Consider the following 17,858-nt stretch of genomic DNA (forward strand, 5'->3'; position numbering starts at 1 on the left):
TTATTCAGCACTACAAGGGAGGTACTAAAACTTTTGGTTTTAGACAAATAATGCAGATCTAAACAAGCTCACATTGAAATATTCAGGGAAACATTAAAATAGCACCAAATGGACCCAGTTTATCTGCACAAAAAGTGGATTTGGGGTGAGTTAGACTTTAAACAAAGGTCAAGTCCATCCATGCATCCCACTTATTCCATCAGGTTCACAGTGGGGTGCTGGTGCCCCTCTCTTGCAATCTATGGGCGAGAGGTGGGGTACATCCTGGACAGGTCACCACAGAGACACAAAACCATTCACACACACACCTAAGGATAATTTAGAGGAGCCAATTAACCTAACAGTCATGTTTTTGGACTGTGGGAGGACGCTGGAGTACCTGGAGAGAAGCCAAGCATGTGAGAGGAGAACATGCAAACTCTTATGAAAAAAGACCCTGGGCCAGTAATCGGACCCTGAACCTTCTTGCTGAAGGCAACAGTGCTACAAACTGTGCCGCCGTGCAGCCAGAGGTCAAGCCAATGATGTATGAATTAAAGTAACTAACAAGAGAAACTCAAGTAAGAATACCTAAAATTTCAGATACGGTTCAAATGTGATCCTAAAAAGTCTCTGACACCATGAAGAAAAAGAGAAATACATTTGGAAACCCGGTTTTTATGCCAAAAATGTTTATAACAGCAGCAGATTTTGACAAAGCAAGGATGGCAACAATGTAAATGTTAACAAAATAGTAAAACTGTCACTATTTCCAGAGATTTACGCGGTGTGTCAGAAATTGTACTGTTTTTTTTCACAGAGCGTCAGATTCACCACAGCCTGGAAAAGGTTCAACACATATTATGTTTAGAGAACTGATCACAAAAACATTAAAGGATCAATCTGAAAATTAAAACCTTTAAAACACTTAAGCGGGGGCTTCCAGTCCCTTAGGAAAACAGTTCAGTCTACTTGTGAAGAGTTCGGCTAATGACCGAATTATTTCAAGACTGAGTTAGACGCCTGTTTCCTGCAGCCAGCTGCCTAGAAACATGTTGAGGAACCGATTACCGCTGCAAAAGTAAAAAACAAATAACAGTTTGGCTTTTTTTCTGAATGGGCTGTTGATGAGTCAGCATTGTGAACGTAACATCTTCCCAATTTTTATTTTTTAACAGAAGAAATCTTTTACAGCTCAAGTAAAACCAAATACAGTGTTTCCTGTTAACTTGTTTATCCAACTTGTGCTAAAACAGAATCAGAAAGACACAAAACGGACCCAGAACCTGCTGTTCTGTAAGCCAGGCGGCCAGAAGGCGGTTCCGAAGTCTGGGAAAAGTTCGGTCACAAATTCGTATCACACGTAGAAACACTTGTGATCCTTGAGGTTCCTCAGGTAGGAGAAGCTCTTCCCACACTTGTCGCATATGAACTGCTTCTCTCCGGTGTGGATCTGCTGGTGAGCCTTCAGACTGTTGCCCTGGTTGAAGCAGCGTCCGCAGATGTCGCAGCTGAACGGCTTCTCGCCCGTGTGGATGCGCTGGTGCCTTTTCAGGTTGCCCGTGTTGCCGAAGGATTTCCCACACGTGTCGCAGCTGAACGGCTTCTCGCCAGTATGGACAACCTTTGAAGGAGAGGAATAGGATGTTGAATATAGCCTAAAAGTTCAGAGATCTCACGCAGCTTCAGCAATGATCAACCATAAGGTTCTGCAACCAGGAAATTAAAGAAAATCTGCTTTAATGAAATAAAACATCTATAGACTTTGTATTTTTTCTGTAAGAAACTCTTATTCTGAGTTAATTTCTAAATAATAATATTCAATTGAAGAGATGAATTTAATTCTTGTATAAAACTTGTAGCATCTATCGGTTACCAGACCCAGAAAAACATTAGCCATAAAAAAAAAAAAAAAACATTTTATATTAACAAAACATCTCAGAGTTAATCTGCCACATGTATAGCTGCCTATCCTGCAGGACAATCTACCTGATGGGACTTCAGGCTGCTCTGCTGCGTGAACAGACGTCCACAGATCTCGCAGGCGTACGGCTTCTCGCCGCTGTGCGCCTTCAGATGGATCTTCAGGTAGCTGGCCGACTTGAAGCTCTTCCCGCAGATGCCGCAGCTGTGAGGCCGCTCCAGCGTGTGCTGCTGCTGGTGCTCGCGCAGCTCGGTGATGGAACAGATGTTCTGCTCGCATTGCAAGCAGCTGCACGGAATGGTCGCCGAGTGTGTCTGGATGTGTTTGCGTAGAGACTCGATGCAAGACACCACCGTGCCGCAGGCGACGCAGGTGAGCTTGGTCTCGTCCAGGTGAGCCGTCCTCTGGTGCATCTTTAAGGCGTTTTTCTGGATAAAAGATTTACCGCAGGTCTCGCAGCTGAAGGGACGCTCCCCCGTGTGCAACCGCTGGTGGCCTTTCAGCGTATCCGCCTGGTTGAAGCTTTTGCCGCACGTGTTGCATTTGTACGGCTTTTCGCCGGTGTGAATGCGCAGGTGGCGCTGCAGGTTACCTGGTATCGTGAAGCCTTTGTTGCAGTAATGGCAGTTATACAATCGCTCACCAGTGTGGACCCTCTGGTGCAACTTCAGGCCATGAGCTCGGTAAAAACTTTTGCCGCACTGGTCGCAGCGGAACGGACGCAAATCAGCGTGGAGACGCTGATGGTTCCTCAGGAGCTGCTTCAAGGTGAAACCCTTTCCACAAACATCACAGATATGGGGTCTCTCACCTGTAAACATGTTAGAAATGAAGTGAATTAAAACACACAATGAAGTCCTGGACTGTAAAACTAGTATCTGCAATAAATAAAATAAAAAAACGTTGGGCGTGCAGATTTTCTGCAGTCTTCAGTCAGGTTAGGTTAGCTACTATGACACACATTCATAGTAGAACTGTGTCTAGGGAAAAATGGTATTCAACTATGTATTCCAGTTAAATAAAGAGATCAATGGTAATTCACTCAGACGGCATTTTATTTTCTTTGCAAATAAAGATGGCATGCTATCCAGCCCACTGATCTCCATTTATCCACTGGATTGCTGATTGCCAGAAAAAAGTAAAGCCACCGTCCACCATGTTGGTACTCCCCACTCCCACAGAGACACGCAATAAAAATGCATACATGTGTAGCATTTGGATTCAAAAACAAGCAGTTTGCCAGCTGTGGGAAGATGTTCCACAGGTAATATCACAGTCAGTGGATTTACTAACCTAGAAAACCCAAATACATGCCAATGTATCCAATATGTAGCGTAACATTAGTCTGGCTATCTAGGACTGACTCGAAGACATTGACTAAATTAGCCATTGACATTGTGTCTAATGTGAGAAAATAGAAAGTAGAGGTATAGAAAGTAATTTACTGTGAAATGTCAATGTATTCTTTATTAAGTGGATGACGCTGTCGTTTTTGTTGTGTTTGTTCCATTTCTCATTTGAAAAAGTCATGTGCTGAAATACATTACATGTTATATTGACGGAAAAAAAGCAACTCAATCATTTGTTTGTTTCAATCATATATATATATATATATATATATATATATATATATATATATATATATATATATATATATATATATATATAAAATGCTCCCAGGCAATCTTCAGCATCTAGAGGGGAAGCACAGCCCTCTGCAGGTGAAAATGAGGAGAGCACCCTAGATGCTTCCCTACCAAATGCTGAGACATCCCCAGCTGGCTCCTCCCGGCCCCCTCTGGCTTCCACGCCTTCTCCAGCATCGTCTGTCACTGCTAAACCTGCTGATGGAACCACTGCTGCTTCAACCACATCAGCCTCTTCAACCCAGGGGGCTACCATCCTCACAGCATCGTCATCATCGTCCTATTCCTCCACTGAGCCGGGAGAAGTGCTTCAGGAGCTGGAGGCAGTAGTAGCAGCTCAACAACAACTGTTGATTACCTTATCAAGGCTGCATTTTTAAAAATTTAATTGTCTAGAGAGCTGTTCTAAATTAAATTTCTTTTTGTTTACATGTAAGATCTAATTACCATATAATAAATGTAATTTTAAAAAAACAATGTAATAAATACATATATTACATCAATTTAGCACTTTGTATTTTTATGCTTTGGATTTGCATATGTTATATTACATGATTTAGAGACTCCATCGACTTCATAATGACTAAAATGTGATGTGGCTGTCTTTTTTATAATAAATAAAAATAATCTAATTATGCTATGAAACAGCAAGTGTGTGTCAAAGTGATGAATTTATTCTTATTTTAAAAGTCTTAAGTCCCTCTGAAAATGATGTTGGATGTAGCACACATATTGTTTACATTGCGACCGCTCTAACAAGGGAGTACCAATATGGCGGCCTTTGACTTCAATTCAACCCCATACTCCAAACGGGCAATCAGCGATCCAGTGAATAGAGATCAGTGATTCAGCTGCTCTGCCTCGACAAAGTTTGTCTATCACTAATTTAAAGACTGCAGAAAAGTTTCTGAAGGTCTCAACATATCGTTCCTCAAAATAATTACAAATAGTGGGAGAAAACAGTAACATGTTATGAAATAGACCTTGAGAAATAGTCTAGCTTGTTATGAGAACCATTATTTTTATCCCAAACCCTCCCTAATAGGAGGATAAAGAAAAACACTCTTCCTTAGACACCTTGTAGCCTCTCAGCTTTGAATGAATGAAACTGAGCACTCATAAATCAATCTATGTAAACATATGGAAGAAAATAAGTCTCATTGGAATCTGCCTTTTTCTGTACACCGTATTTTAAACACGGAATTTTTTTACACATCGAATTCCTGAATTTTTATCTGCAGAAAATTTAGCTGCAAAAAATTCAACTACAAATGTGTTTACCATTTGTTGATATGAAGCCAAAGCAATCTAAACTTGATGCAGTCAAGCAGTTTCGAGCCAATCAAATTAGCTAATTTGGTCATGTGACAACAGACTACTGGTAAATGAAGCTGAATGAGGAGTTTTTCTTGTTAAATAGATATGATTACAAAACATCAGGTAGCTACTAATAGACAGCCATTAGAGTTTTTCATCTAATCGCACTGGGTGAAATAACTGAGCCGTTCACAGCTAGTTCGTCACCACTGTCTTCCAAGGCTCTTGGTTTGAACCGAAAGAAATGGCCGGTGGCAAACTTTTATTTTCTGACCAAGTGAGCTAATTTCATTAGCTGGAAAATGCTCAATGCTCAATGCTCAATGCTCAAGTTCAGATTGCTTTGGCTTGAGTTCACCAAAAGGTCAGCACATTTGCAGGGATAATTTTTGGAGGTTAATTTCTTGCAGGGGATTATTTTGCAGCTGAATTTTCATCACATAAAAATTCAGTGGAAGGAATTCAATGTGTAAAAAAAAATTCTGTGTTTAAAATTCTGTGCTAAAAAAATGCAGATCCCAATCAGACTGCTTTTCTTCCAAATAAACGGGAATTAATAGGAGATCGATTTTTTTTTCTCTCACCACAAATGCTGTTATTCTCTTTTCTGCACACAAAGCTGCAAAACTGTAACTATTTTTTTGGCTTTCTTAAAGCATTAAATTTGATTTCTGATTTAGAGTCATTGGAAGTGATTGACTATTTAATGTGTGCACGTTTTAAGCAGAAACTTTTATTTACAAACAGGAGAATAAAGTCTGAAAATAAGTTTAGTCATTACTATTGTAGCTCCTATAAATATGTTTTTTTTTAAACAAAATTTCTACTCATTTCTGGGCTCTTAATACAAATATTTAAAATATTTGGTTGTTGCTGTAATTATTTTTTATGACGTCTTATTTTTTGTTGCTATGTTTCACATTCAGCATATTAAAAATGTTGATTAAAGATAAAAATAGGAAGATTTCTTTTTTCCCCTCCCTAGAGACGTTTTTTTGGTTAACTGCCGCCTCATTTTAGCTTGTGCACCAAAGTTCAACATACCTAAATGGTATCACCTATTAAAGCTACATGTGCATTTTAAAGTGCAGGCATTCTAGTTTCTATTGAAAACCATCTAAACACTGTGACTGTAACACAACTTAAATCACAGCAGTTCAATCAGGCCACTTTCTAGATGCGACTGGCCTAAAGAGGAGACCTGCCTGTATGAATCAGCATGTGAGCACTGAGGCTTCGCTGGAAGGAGAAGCCACGCCCACATTGGGAGCAGATGAAGGGCTTCTCTGTGTTGGCACCGTGCACGGCCTGGTGGGCTTTCAGCAGCAGCAGCTTGCTGAAGGTTTTCCTGCGGAGTTTGCTGCTGGGAAGCTGCTCCTTCTGACCCTGAAGGTCCTTTAGTGATCTGATCCGAGACCTGGGCTTTGTGAAGGCTTTACGTCTGATTGTATAAACCGGGTCATTGCAGTCACCCTGATCTACTGCCTCCACCTAAAAGATGAAGGAAAGCTGTGATTAGTTTTAGCCATAGTTATTTGTTTTTCAACATAATTTATAATGTCAAAATTCACACTTTTTCTAGACGTAGTTTTAAGCACCTATTTTTTTGTTATCTAACAGTAAAAAAGGACCAGAAGTTTAAAAAGAAATCATTAAATTGAGTGAAACAAAATGAGCCGATCTGTTTAGATAACAGAACTTAGATCATGACCATTTTTAATTCTCCAGACGATAAAACAAAGATCACGTCAAATTATTTAGGCCATAGCTGACCATATAGTCCGGATCCTCATCTTCATCCTGGGAAGGATCCTCTGGATGCTGATCAGAAGTGGCTGAGGCCTCCAGCATCTCCTGCTTTATTAAAACGTGCTGGAAGCTGTCCTGAAGGAGCATGAGGAGACAAAGTGGAGGTAAAACACAAGCTTTCTGAATGCTGCTCTCTTTCTCATGGAAAAGCAAACATAACATGATTCATGACTTTATGAACTCTGAATCCTCCCAGATCTGCTGTTACTTCACTGTGGGTGGAAAATAGCGGACCCCAGATCATTAAACCTTAGCAAGACAAAAAAAAAAAAAAACTGTTCACTACTAATTCTAGTCAGAAAAGCCTCTATAGAGAACTTCCAGATAAAGCTGTTAAAAATAAAATAACTTAGATGTGGCTCGTTTTAATACAGATTTAAACAGTGTAGTGATCTGAGGTGAATTTTGCTGCCTCAATTTAAGACATACAGGTGTACAAGTGCAGAAAAGACCAATGAAAGGGCAGCTTGTTAACTAGCTTCTACTCACTAAACTGGTTTAACTCTCCCAGATGCATCTTTGTGTCTATAGCTGCAGCTTTCAAATATCTTACTCACTGGAAAAAATTCGAAATCTAGATAAGTCATTTTTTTTTCTTAAAATAAATGCATTTCTTCTTGGATTAAGGAGGTAAAAGAAACATTTTGCTGATGGAAAAAAGACAATTTACAGTTAAAATAAGAAAACATAATTGCATTGTCTTATTTCAAGTGCATATTATCTAATCATCTTATTTAAGAGTAAAAATACTCTTTCCATTTGCAAACTATCTCATTTTCCCACTCAAATTAAGGGTATATACACCTAATTTAAGATATTTTATACTTATTCCTAGATGGTTTTTCCAGTGTTGGTACATATTTTTACAGATCACCTTATGGTTCAGGAGGCTGAAAATTAGAATCTGCTGTTGCATAAAGCAACTTGTATCAGTGTCATGTCAGATTTCATGGAGCTTAAAAGTATAGTGGAGGATTTTGGCGAATTTTTGAAGATTTGTAATTTTTCCACTATGTCAGACTCACCACCATAAGTGAAAACGGGGACGAGCACGTAGGGCGGCCTTACCTAAACATATCACCTGAATGACTGACAATTAGGAGGACCACTTATTTTGATGATCCACCCGGGAAAAAAAACATCCTCCACTTTACCTTTAAAGCTGGAAAAATCTCATTAACAATATGAAATCTACTATAACTTCATCACATTTAAAGAAGGTTTGAAGCAAAAGCTAATCGATGAAAACTTGGACTAGGCCAATTAAAATAAAACTAAAAAAAAAAACAAAAAAATTACCCAATTCTGAATTTATTCACATATTGATTCATGAAGATCAATTTTTAAAAATGTGTTTCCCACTCTCCTCACATCTGCTATATTCTACAATTTAATTTTATGTTGGCAAAAATAATAATTTATAAAAATAAATGTAACTATTTGTATGAGGTGAGAAACATGTGATGCAATCAAAGCGTTACCCCGTAGTTTCTGTGTTTCCAAAGATGAATTATAGGCGACCTCCTCACTCCAGTTTCACCTGCAACCACAACTAAAACAAAGAAAAGGAAAACCATGACATACAAAATTAATCAAAGATTAAATATGTGTCCTGAGCTAAAAAACAAAACAAAAACATAAATAAACTAGAAGAGCACTCTGAAAGCGAAGACCTCTGCTAAACAGTTAATTTTGCCCCAATGTGACTTACACCTACAGTTTGGAGTCGCATATGATCTGGATCATGAGCAAATATAAAGGAATTCTTCCTTGGCATGAGGCGCACCTCTGCTAAATAAAATGTAGGTTTCAACTGATCCTGCTATCAAACCAAAAACGTTCCCTTTTGTTTTTGTCTAAATACGTTCAGACTTTTTGAGTCCGATGCTGCCATAGTCACTACTGCCACCTTCTGGTTTAAGGGGGAACTGCTTTTTCCACAAAATACAGCTCCTTCTCAAAATATTAGCATATTGTGATAAAGTTCATGATTTTCCATAATGTAATGTTAAACTTGAACATTCAAATATTTTAGATTCATTGCACACTAGCTAAAATATTCCAGGTCTTTTATTGTCTTAATACGGATGATTTTGGCATACAGCTCATGAAAACCCCAAATTCCTATTTTATTTTATGTTTTTAGGAGAGTTTGTCTGTCTCTCTGTGTATAGGATAACTTGAAAAGTTATGGACAGATTTTAATGACATTAATGACACAGTCGACAGGCTGCAGCCATGTCCCGAATTCCTCGTTTTCCAACCACTTCTGTTAAAATTAGCCTTTTTCCAATCTCTAGCTTTTTCTCCGCCCCGAGCATCTTTTGCGAACTTACTGCTTTACAATCAACTGCAAGCAGTTCCACGCAAACACGTGGAACCAGTTATATCTGATATATTATATCTGACAAAATTGTTTGTATAAACTTTTCTTTTTCTTTTTCTTTTAAATGCCGCTATAATCACGTTTAATGAATTTCAATGCCAACTAAGGCCTTAATTAAAAAATTAACAATAATTTAATGATTTTTAATGAACCATGGAAACCCTGTACAGTTTTTGTATACTTATTGTGTCCATAATGTGCTGATTATCTATTAAATTAATTCAGCGTTTTATGTGCAACCAGATGGGGAGGAAAGGGGATAGGAGACCGAGTATATAATGGTGCCAGAAAGGATGCAGCCAGGATCTACTGGGAACCATCTCTCAGGTTTACAGAGAATGATCATGAAAAGAGAAAACATCCAGGAAGGAGCTGCTGTGTGTAAAAATGCTTCGTTGGTATCGACTAGTTCAAGATGACAGAACAGCAACAGCTTCTGAAATAAAGACTACTTACAACCAAGACATTTAGAACATTCCAAAAATGTTAAAAATCAACTCGAATTTGCTTCCAAGTTTAAAGACGTTTCGCTTCCCATCCAGGAAGCTTTTTCAACTCAGAATTAGCATTTGAGTTTGTCGCTTTATATATTTAAATAAATTTACAACGACTGTATTATTTATTTATGTATCTAGTTTGGTGTTTTGAACTTCTCTGTGCTTGTTTTTCTTTTTTAATTAATTAAAACCGAAAAAGTATTTCTCTCTTTTTTTAATTAACGATCAATGACACACTGTGGTTGAATTGCTGCAGGTTCTGCTGCTCTTTGCTGCTGAACATTGATGAATATTTGCAAAAAAAAAAAAAACTAAACAAAAAAACCCCCAAACATCCAGAGTATTTAGGATTTTATGAGAGAATCTTAGGAGCTAAATCCTTTTGAAAGAGTCTATTCAGCTGATCATAGAGCTGTGCAGCCTAGATCAGCTTCTGACTGAGTCCATAACAGAATTAGTCATGGTGTACTTTGCATGTTCCCTGAAAGAGAGCTGGGCACAGCGAGGAGGACAGCTGCTCACCTCTGTCTTCTTCCTCCCCCCTCTCCTCCAGTGGTTCATCTGTCACTTCCTCCTGGCCTCCTAGCTCTGCACCTCCCTCCATCACCAGCTTCAGGTCCATCTCCACGCCCCTCAGTCTCCTCCTCAGGTCTTCGATCTCCTCCGCACTCTGCGATACCTGTGGCACCAACAATGAGCTTTAACGTCCAAACCATGTAACTCTCAGATCATGCAGGGTAAAAGCAGACGGCGTACCTCGAGCCGCAGCACAGAGGAACACTCGTCAAACAGCTGGCAGATCTTCTGCACAGCTTCCTGAGCCAGAGACGCCACGAAGACACTGAACTGCATCACCTTGAGGAGGAAACCACAAAATTCTGATGGGTCTTAAAATACATCAGCCAAACCAACCGTGATGCCAGCCTTACATCTAAATCTGTAGATGTCGGGTTTATAAACCCCTGCAGAGCAAAGACAGAGTTATATAGAGTCATTGCAAACTCATGAAGCGTAAAGGTTTGGACTGTAGAGTTTGGGATAGGACACGTCGATATCTGCTACAAAATCAGCTCACGTTCTCCTGGTTCTTCAGCTTCACTCCTGCTTATGTTGTTTCTCCTTGGTTAAACCACTTTGGACAACAAGGACTCCAAATTCAACATTTAAACCCATCTATAAACCCAGAAAGACCAGATTAGAGAGGTTTGATGACACATTTTATTTTGCCTTTGTTTAAAATCAGATTAAGGATGGGGGTAGGGCTGAAACAATTAATTTGATTAATCCTAATTAATCGATTATTAAAATAATCGTCAACTAGTTTAATAATTGATTAATCATTAGTTGGCGTATAGAGACTCTAAAACATGCCTTTAGCTGCAGCATGCTTAGAGCAGTGATTATACCAAAATTGCAAAAAAAAAATAAATAAATATGTAAATATTTTGCCTCAAAGATAAAAAACAACAACATTTCCAGCTGTAAATATGCTTTATCCAGAACTAATCAAGTGGAAAAGTTTTAGTTTCACCTGGTTTAATTTAATTTAAAAAAAATCTTCTGTAAGGAACCATTTGCTATACGATTATTAATTGAAAAAATAATCAACAGATTAAACGATTTGCAAAATAATCTTTAGTTTCAGCCCTAGATGGGGGCATTAGCTTAGAAGCATAAATTCAGCTTTAAACATTCACTAAGAGCTGCAAGAGAGATCTTTAAACGGAGGTTGAATTCCTGCAACTTCTAGATCGGGATTTATATTCATGTAGCAAATCAAATCGGACTACGGGGAATCGATTGTTGAAATAAAGAAGAAAACCAGGCACTGTTTCTCTTCTGCCTGTTCAACACACTGTATGATCCAGTCCTCAGCGAGGAACAAATGTAAGAGACAGCTCCTGCTTTAAATACACACAATATTCCAGTGGCAAGTAAATGCTGGATTGAAGCGTTTTAATAAAAATCTTTCCTGGCAGCTATTATTTTAATAATTCATTCATTATTGATAATTCGTTTGATTTATTAATCTATAGAGATACATACATAGATACAGTTAAGATTCCTCTCAACAACAAAAACATAAAATTATTATTTATTTATTTATGTATTTTTTTTACTTTGAATTAAAGGGGAAAAAACATTTATTTCACAATTTAAATTAACTGTGGCTAATCCATGTAAAATAAAATAGCAGTGTTGTTTAATCCTATTTATTTAATAAGGTGTACACACCACTATGGATTAATTTGTAAGTTTGTTGACTATTTTTTGTTTAGGATAAATGAATGCATGATTGGACAGATAAAGGTGCTATATATTTTTTTCTTCTTTAAAAAAAAATACAGAATTTCAATGGAAAATGTTAAACATATGTTAAATTACTCATCCGAGTTTGTTTTGATTAGATTATCAAATGAGTTGACGGTTATTTCTTTAGATAGATAAATATAAAAAACAGTAGAAATGACAATGGTGCAAATTTTATGTGATTGGGGTGATTTTAGACTTTTGCTCAATGTTATAACTTGTTTAAAAAATATAACAGCAGCAGTGTCTGAAATGTCCAATAAAGAATGGATCTGGTCCAGATTCTCCTAGATGTAGGTCATGTAGACAGGCCTCAGCCGAAACTCTGGAATAAAATGCATTATAATAAAGACTGAATGAATAACAGCTTCCTGTTTTAAAGTCATTTCAGTGCAAACCTTGATGTCGGTGCAGCTAAAGCACAACATTTAGCTCCTAAACAGTGAAACAGTTAGCTAGCTGCTGTATTTCTATGATCAGCTGTTGGTCCGGACGCCTCTGTTGGAGGCGGAGAAAAACTAAACCAGCGAGCAGAACCAGAACCAGCCGGGTTTCATCTACCTTATCGTCCGAGGACTCTGGTTTATTTTCAGTCCCGGGTGGAGGCTCAAATGGACTGGTCGAAGCAGAATTGCAGATAACTTTGTCCATTTCTGACACGGTTGCTGTTACCATTACGTCCAAAATGGCGCAAACTCGCGCCACCAAATCGGACATGTTGGGGAAAATGTTCGTACACCGATCGATGCAACTGCTTTTTGTCTTCTTTGTTTAACTTTTATCCGACCACCTCGGTTCGGGAATGTTGTCGTTAAGGTGAAAACACGCGTGACACTCTGAGCCAGGCGTCTTCTTCTGCTTCCGGGTTCACTTCCTTCAAAATAAGACAACACAGAACAGGAAAAAAAAACTTTTAAAAAATCAGTTTTTAAAATATATTTTATTTCTTAGACTGAGGAGATAAACTAGCTAACGTGAGTCATGATTGATTTTTGGGCATAAATACAAGTTTAGTTTTATTATGAAGGAATCAAAACTGTCACGATTCCTGTCCCGAAATGAATCTCCACGCCCTCTAGTGGACAAATCCAAAACTGCAAGAACGAGATTTTCTAGGATAGCGTGTCGCTCTTTCAACCGACGGGCTTTTTCTGTAAAAGTAAATAAAAACTATAGAAAAAGTATGCTCAATTTTTAACATGTTAAAGTCATACTGTTAGCTACGCTTCCGTAAAATTAAACGTATAGGCCAAGAGCATAAATAAATAAAACAAGGAAATTAATCCTAGCGTTAGTGTTTGCTGCCCCCCTGCGGTGAAAAATGGTAACTGCACTAATTGGCAGCATAGTTACCCATGATTCCAACATTTAAGGTTTCATTTTGCTTTGTCTAATTAGAGCAAAATTTATCTCAAAAGACTTCAAAAACCAAACCTTCATATTTTTATCTTTTTTTTTTTTTGTGAAAGTACAGTATAAAAATAAAATTTCAGTCAAATAACCTTTTTATTTCCATTCATTAGGGATGAAACAAATAATCAGATTAATTTAGATTAATCAATTATTGAAATAATGGTCAACTAATTTAGGAATCGATTAATCGTTAACTGGAGTATAGAGACTAAAATATGCCTTTAGCTGACAGAGCAACCCACTTAGAGGAGTAACCATACAATACTTGGAAAAAAAAAAATTAATATATATATATATATATATATATTTATAAACATTTTGCATTTAAGATAAAAAAAAATGCTGTTTGTCAATATGCTCTATCTAGAACTCCTCAAGAAGAAAAATTTGAATTTCATCTGAAACTCAAATTTAATTTCTTAAAATTTCTTAAGGAACCTTTGGCTATCCGATTAATCAAAAAAATAATTGACATCGGGGCTCCTCTTCCCTCCATAAAAGACAGTTTCTTACCCACTGCCATTAGACTGTTGAATGTTATGTATAACGGGTTATAAAAAGAAAAAAGAAAAAAACAAAACTGAATGTTAGAACTGTAACTATAAAGTCATATGTTTACATTACTGTTTTTGATCACAATGTTTTTTATCACTGCTGCTTCAAGGCTGCACTTTAAAAAATGAAAAAGTCTAGAGAGCTGTTTTTAACGAAATTTCTTTTTTTTTACACTTGTGTATACAAAATGACAAAATAAAATCTGTCTGAGTCTCTAAGTCTAAGTCTAGTGTTTATAGAAACTGAAGTTCACCATCAGGCAACATTTGGATTAAAAAGTGCAGTTTTAATCTGACAGATTAACAGTGAAATGCCGCTCCCTCCCTCGGTCCTCCTATTTCTCACTGCAGCTATGTTTCCTGAGCAGCCTGGAGTCTGAAAATCCAAGCCCACAGCTGCTGCATGAATACGGCCGTTCTCCCGTGTGGACCTGCATGTGAAACTTTACGTGTCCGAGCTGCCGGAACCGGGCGCCGCAGACCTCGCACTCGTAGGGCCTCTCCCCTGTGTGGATCCGGAGGTGTCTGAGGTAGTTTGTGTATATCCTGAAATCCTTGCCGCACTGCTCGCACCTGTGCGGTTTCTCCCCAGAGTGTTGCAGTTTGTGGGACTTAAGGGCCTGGCGGATGATGAAGCGCTTCCCGCACACGTCACAAGCAAACGGGCGCTCTCCAGAATGGATCCTGCGGTGGTATTCGTAGGTGGCCTTGTAGAAAAAGGACTTGTGGCACTGGTCGCAGGTGTACTGCGTGGCGCCCGTGTGGATGAGCTCGTGCCTCTTCAGCGAGGTGGCTGAGTCGAAGCCTTTGTGACAGGTGCTGCAGCTGAACGGCGTCACGTCCACCGTTGTTTTGTCTTGCCGGTAGATAACCCTGCGCCGGCCTCGCTCCAGACGTGGCCTTCTTAACGCCTGCTTCTCCTCGTGAGCGGATTTCTGATGCTTCTTCAGCTGACAGTTGTAGAGAAACGTCTTTCCACACAAATCGCACATGAAGGCCTTTGTGGCTCCGTGGAGAAGCATGTGCGCCTTCAGCTTGTTGTCCTGCGTGAAGCTCCTCCCGCAGACTTTACAGGCGAACGGTTTCTCCCCCGTGTGAATGCGGATGTGTCTCCGGAGATTCTGCCTGAGGGTGAATCCCGCTCCGCACGTCTCGCACGTGAACACCTTCCCTTTGTGGACCGCCTGGTGCGTCCTCAGCGACCGCCTGCTGGAGAAAGCTTTGCCGCACGCCGCACAGGTGTAGGGATGCTCGCCGGTGTGAACGCTCCGGTGGCACTGCAGGCTGATGGCGTATCTGAAGCCCTCCCCACACTCTGAACACTTGTGAGGCTTCTCAGCCAGGTGCACGGCCTGATGGGCCTGCAGGTTGTGCTTCGTTTTGAAGCCCTTCCCACAGGTGCTGCAGCTGAAAGGTCGGCGGTCGGTGTGGACGAGCTGATGGGTCTTCAGGTTCATTTTCGTCTTGAAAGTCTTCTCGCAGTGCTGGCACTTGTAGGTGGTGTACTTCTTCTCTTCGTGGCGCAGCAGGTGGTGCTCCAGGTTTTCCGCATTCCTGAATTTCCTGGCGCACTGATTGCAGGCGAACGGCCTTTGCTCTTTGTGAGTGTTCATGTGCTTCATCAGGTGAAAGCGACGGTTAAAGCTCTTCCTACAGAGCTCACAAACAAACACTTTCCCTTTGGCTTTAACAACGCCGTCCTGACTGATTTGGGGTTCAGACTTTTCCATTTCAGGGATTTTAGTTGCAGAAGAATCCTCTAAAACACCTAAAAAGGAAAGAGAGAAAAACAAAACATCTTTAATTCAAAAGATTGAATCCTGACAGGTTTATTTCATATTTCTAAAGTTACTCCTGAGTTTTAATCTTCAACTATAAAAAAAAAATAAAATAAAAAAAACAATTCATCAAATTGTTGTTCAGTAATTTCCAAATAAGTTGGAGTCAAACATTGAAACTATACATATGTATGGATCAGGTTCCTATTTAACTGTGGAGAAACCTGGGTTCCAACAACTTATTAAGCAGCTAAACCCAAGGTTTGCTCTTCCCTCCCGTAATACAGCATTTATTTTTGTTTGTTAGCTGGTTTGGCTAGTGTCATTATGCATCGCCAAGGAAGGAACACTTTTAGTAAATTTTTTAACAGACTTGCTTAATATTGTGCACAGCATACAACCTCAAATATTGTTCTTTTTTGTATATATTGTATTTTATTTATTAATAAAAATATTTCTGTTCAATTTTGGGGTCTTTGTTATTGTCCTTATGGTATCGAGAGTGGTATCAAATATTTTTCTGAATATCGGTATCGAGTTGAAAACTTTACTATCGTGACAACCCTAACCCTTAAGGGCAGATTATACTCCTTCACATCAAATGTCGCCTGGGTCTGGTCGCGAACCAGTTTTGCTGGTATGCTTCTGCACCGTTGGTCGGGAATTTCTAGGGACACACAGCAGACAAAACGCAAGGGACCAGAGAACTTCGTCGGATGGTCATGAGAACTTCTTCAGCGGCGCCGGCGGGAGTGTTTATTTTCCAGAATAACAATGGCAGGTCTGCAAGATATCACGGTCACAGAGATGGAGCTAGAGTATCCATTGTAGTTGTTCTTTTTTTTTAAATGGCGCTCCCAGGCTGGGGATCCAGAAGGAAAACCACAAAGACAGCCGGAAAGGCATACCAAGGACCAATCACAGCAGCTTTTTGTCTGCGCACTTCCGCTTGAAGTCTGCGCGAGTTTGCGACCGTCCGACGTGTAGTCAGGATCTTTTTGAGGTGCCTGACAGCGGTTACAGAACCTCTTTGAGGGGGTGTGGTCGCGCAGAGACAGATTTGATGGTCGAAGAGGCTATGCATCAGAACCCTAGAGATGAACTTTGACCCAAACTGAATCAACAGGATAGGAATTCAAAACATAGCAGATCAGAATCACGGTACGGCGGGGGTCCAGTCAAGGTCCGGACAACTGTTGAAGGAAAATGCAGTAGTGACCCTTGAGGGCAGATTATAGTTCTGCAGCCGCACACATCAAATGTCGCTTGTGTCTGGTCGCAAACCAGTTTTGCTGGTATGCTTCTGCAACGTCGGTCTGGAATTTCTAGGGACGCACAGCAGTTTCCCACCAAAGCGCAAGGGGGAGCCTATTCCAGAACTCGCCAGAACTTCGGCGGAAGGTCACGAGAACTTCTTCAGCGGGAGTCTTTATCTTCCAAAACAACATGTCTGAGGCATCGTCCAAGTGGTTGTACTTCCGAAGCTCCTCAATCAACCTTTCGTTGTGGTTATCCATTGTTATTATTACTCCTCAAGCCTCCAACATGTAGTCAGGATTTTATTGAGGAGCACGACGACGGTTGCAGAACCTCTGCGCGGGGAGCGTGGTCACGCAAAGAGACAGAGGCTATGCGTCAGAAGTATAAATTGGCCTTTAGAGCAGGGGTCTTCAACGTTTTCTAATCTAAGGACCCCAAAACTGTTGGTGAGATGGAGCGGGGACCCCCTAATTATATATATTGTATGAAATTGTGTTCTATCAAATTGATCCTATAGTCACTCTATTACAGATGGGAGTCATGTAACGAAAGTAATTTCTCCCTGGGATAATTAAAGTATTTTTGATTCTTGGTTGATGGGACAGGTGTTGTGAATGAAATGGTGCCCAGCTTGAAAGAGCTCCTGTGTGTCGCTGAATGTGTGCATTGATGACTGAAAGACATCTTCTGCCTCCATTTATCTGTTTACTACTGTTTGTTGAATTCATTTTAATGTGTACTTAAATCTAATTATTTCAATTAGTGGAAAAATTTGCAGGGGGGAATATAAAAAAAAGTCTAATAAACCAAAACTTTTGCGACCCCCATGCAGTACCTCTGTGGACCCCCTAGGGGTCGCGGACCCCCTGTTGAAGACCTCCTTTTTACAGATCAATAAACTGAAGCAATGCTGGAAAGTTTAGTGGAAGGAAAATTCTCCACAACAATGAGGACTACTTTGTGTTTTTCTTACTCAAAAGGTTTG

At 39.6% G+C, this 17,858-nt stretch overlaps 1 protein-coding gene across 1 annotated transcript in view; it reads right to left on the reverse strand.

The window, feature by feature from the left end:
* Window positions 1-794: 794 nt before the first annotated feature.
* The window catches only part of LOC107094865 (zinc finger protein 845-like), a 22,722-nt gene continuing 5,658 nt past the window's right edge, over window positions 795-17,858 (reverse strand). The window contains exons 2-10 of the mRNA XM_015390737.1: window positions 14,173-15,603; window positions 12,430-12,638; window positions 10,315-10,413; window positions 10,081-10,237; window positions 8,157-8,227; window positions 6,640-6,750; window positions 6,072-6,357; window positions 1,969-2,714; window positions 795-1,603 (exon numbers count right to left, since the gene is read on the reverse strand). Of these exons, the coding sequence (XP_015246223.1) occupies window positions 1,337-1,603; window positions 1,969-2,714; window positions 6,072-6,357; window positions 6,640-6,750; window positions 8,157-8,227; window positions 10,081-10,237; window positions 10,315-10,413; window positions 12,430-12,638; window positions 14,173-15,603 (3,377 nt within the window). The 3' untranslated portion in view covers window positions 795-1,336. The remainder of the gene's footprint in view (window positions 1,604-1,968; window positions 2,715-6,071; window positions 6,358-6,639; window positions 6,751-8,156; window positions 8,228-10,080; window positions 10,238-10,314; window positions 10,414-12,429; window positions 12,639-14,172; window positions 15,604-17,858) is intronic.

This window comes from Cyprinodon variegatus, unplaced genomic scaffold (assembly GCF_000732505.1).
Source record: "Cyprinodon variegatus isolate N-32 unplaced genomic scaffold, C_variegatus-1.0 Scaffold510, whole genome shotgun sequence".
Taxonomy (NCBI): domain Eukaryota; kingdom Metazoa; phylum Chordata; class Actinopteri; order Cyprinodontiformes; family Cyprinodontidae; genus Cyprinodon; species Cyprinodon variegatus.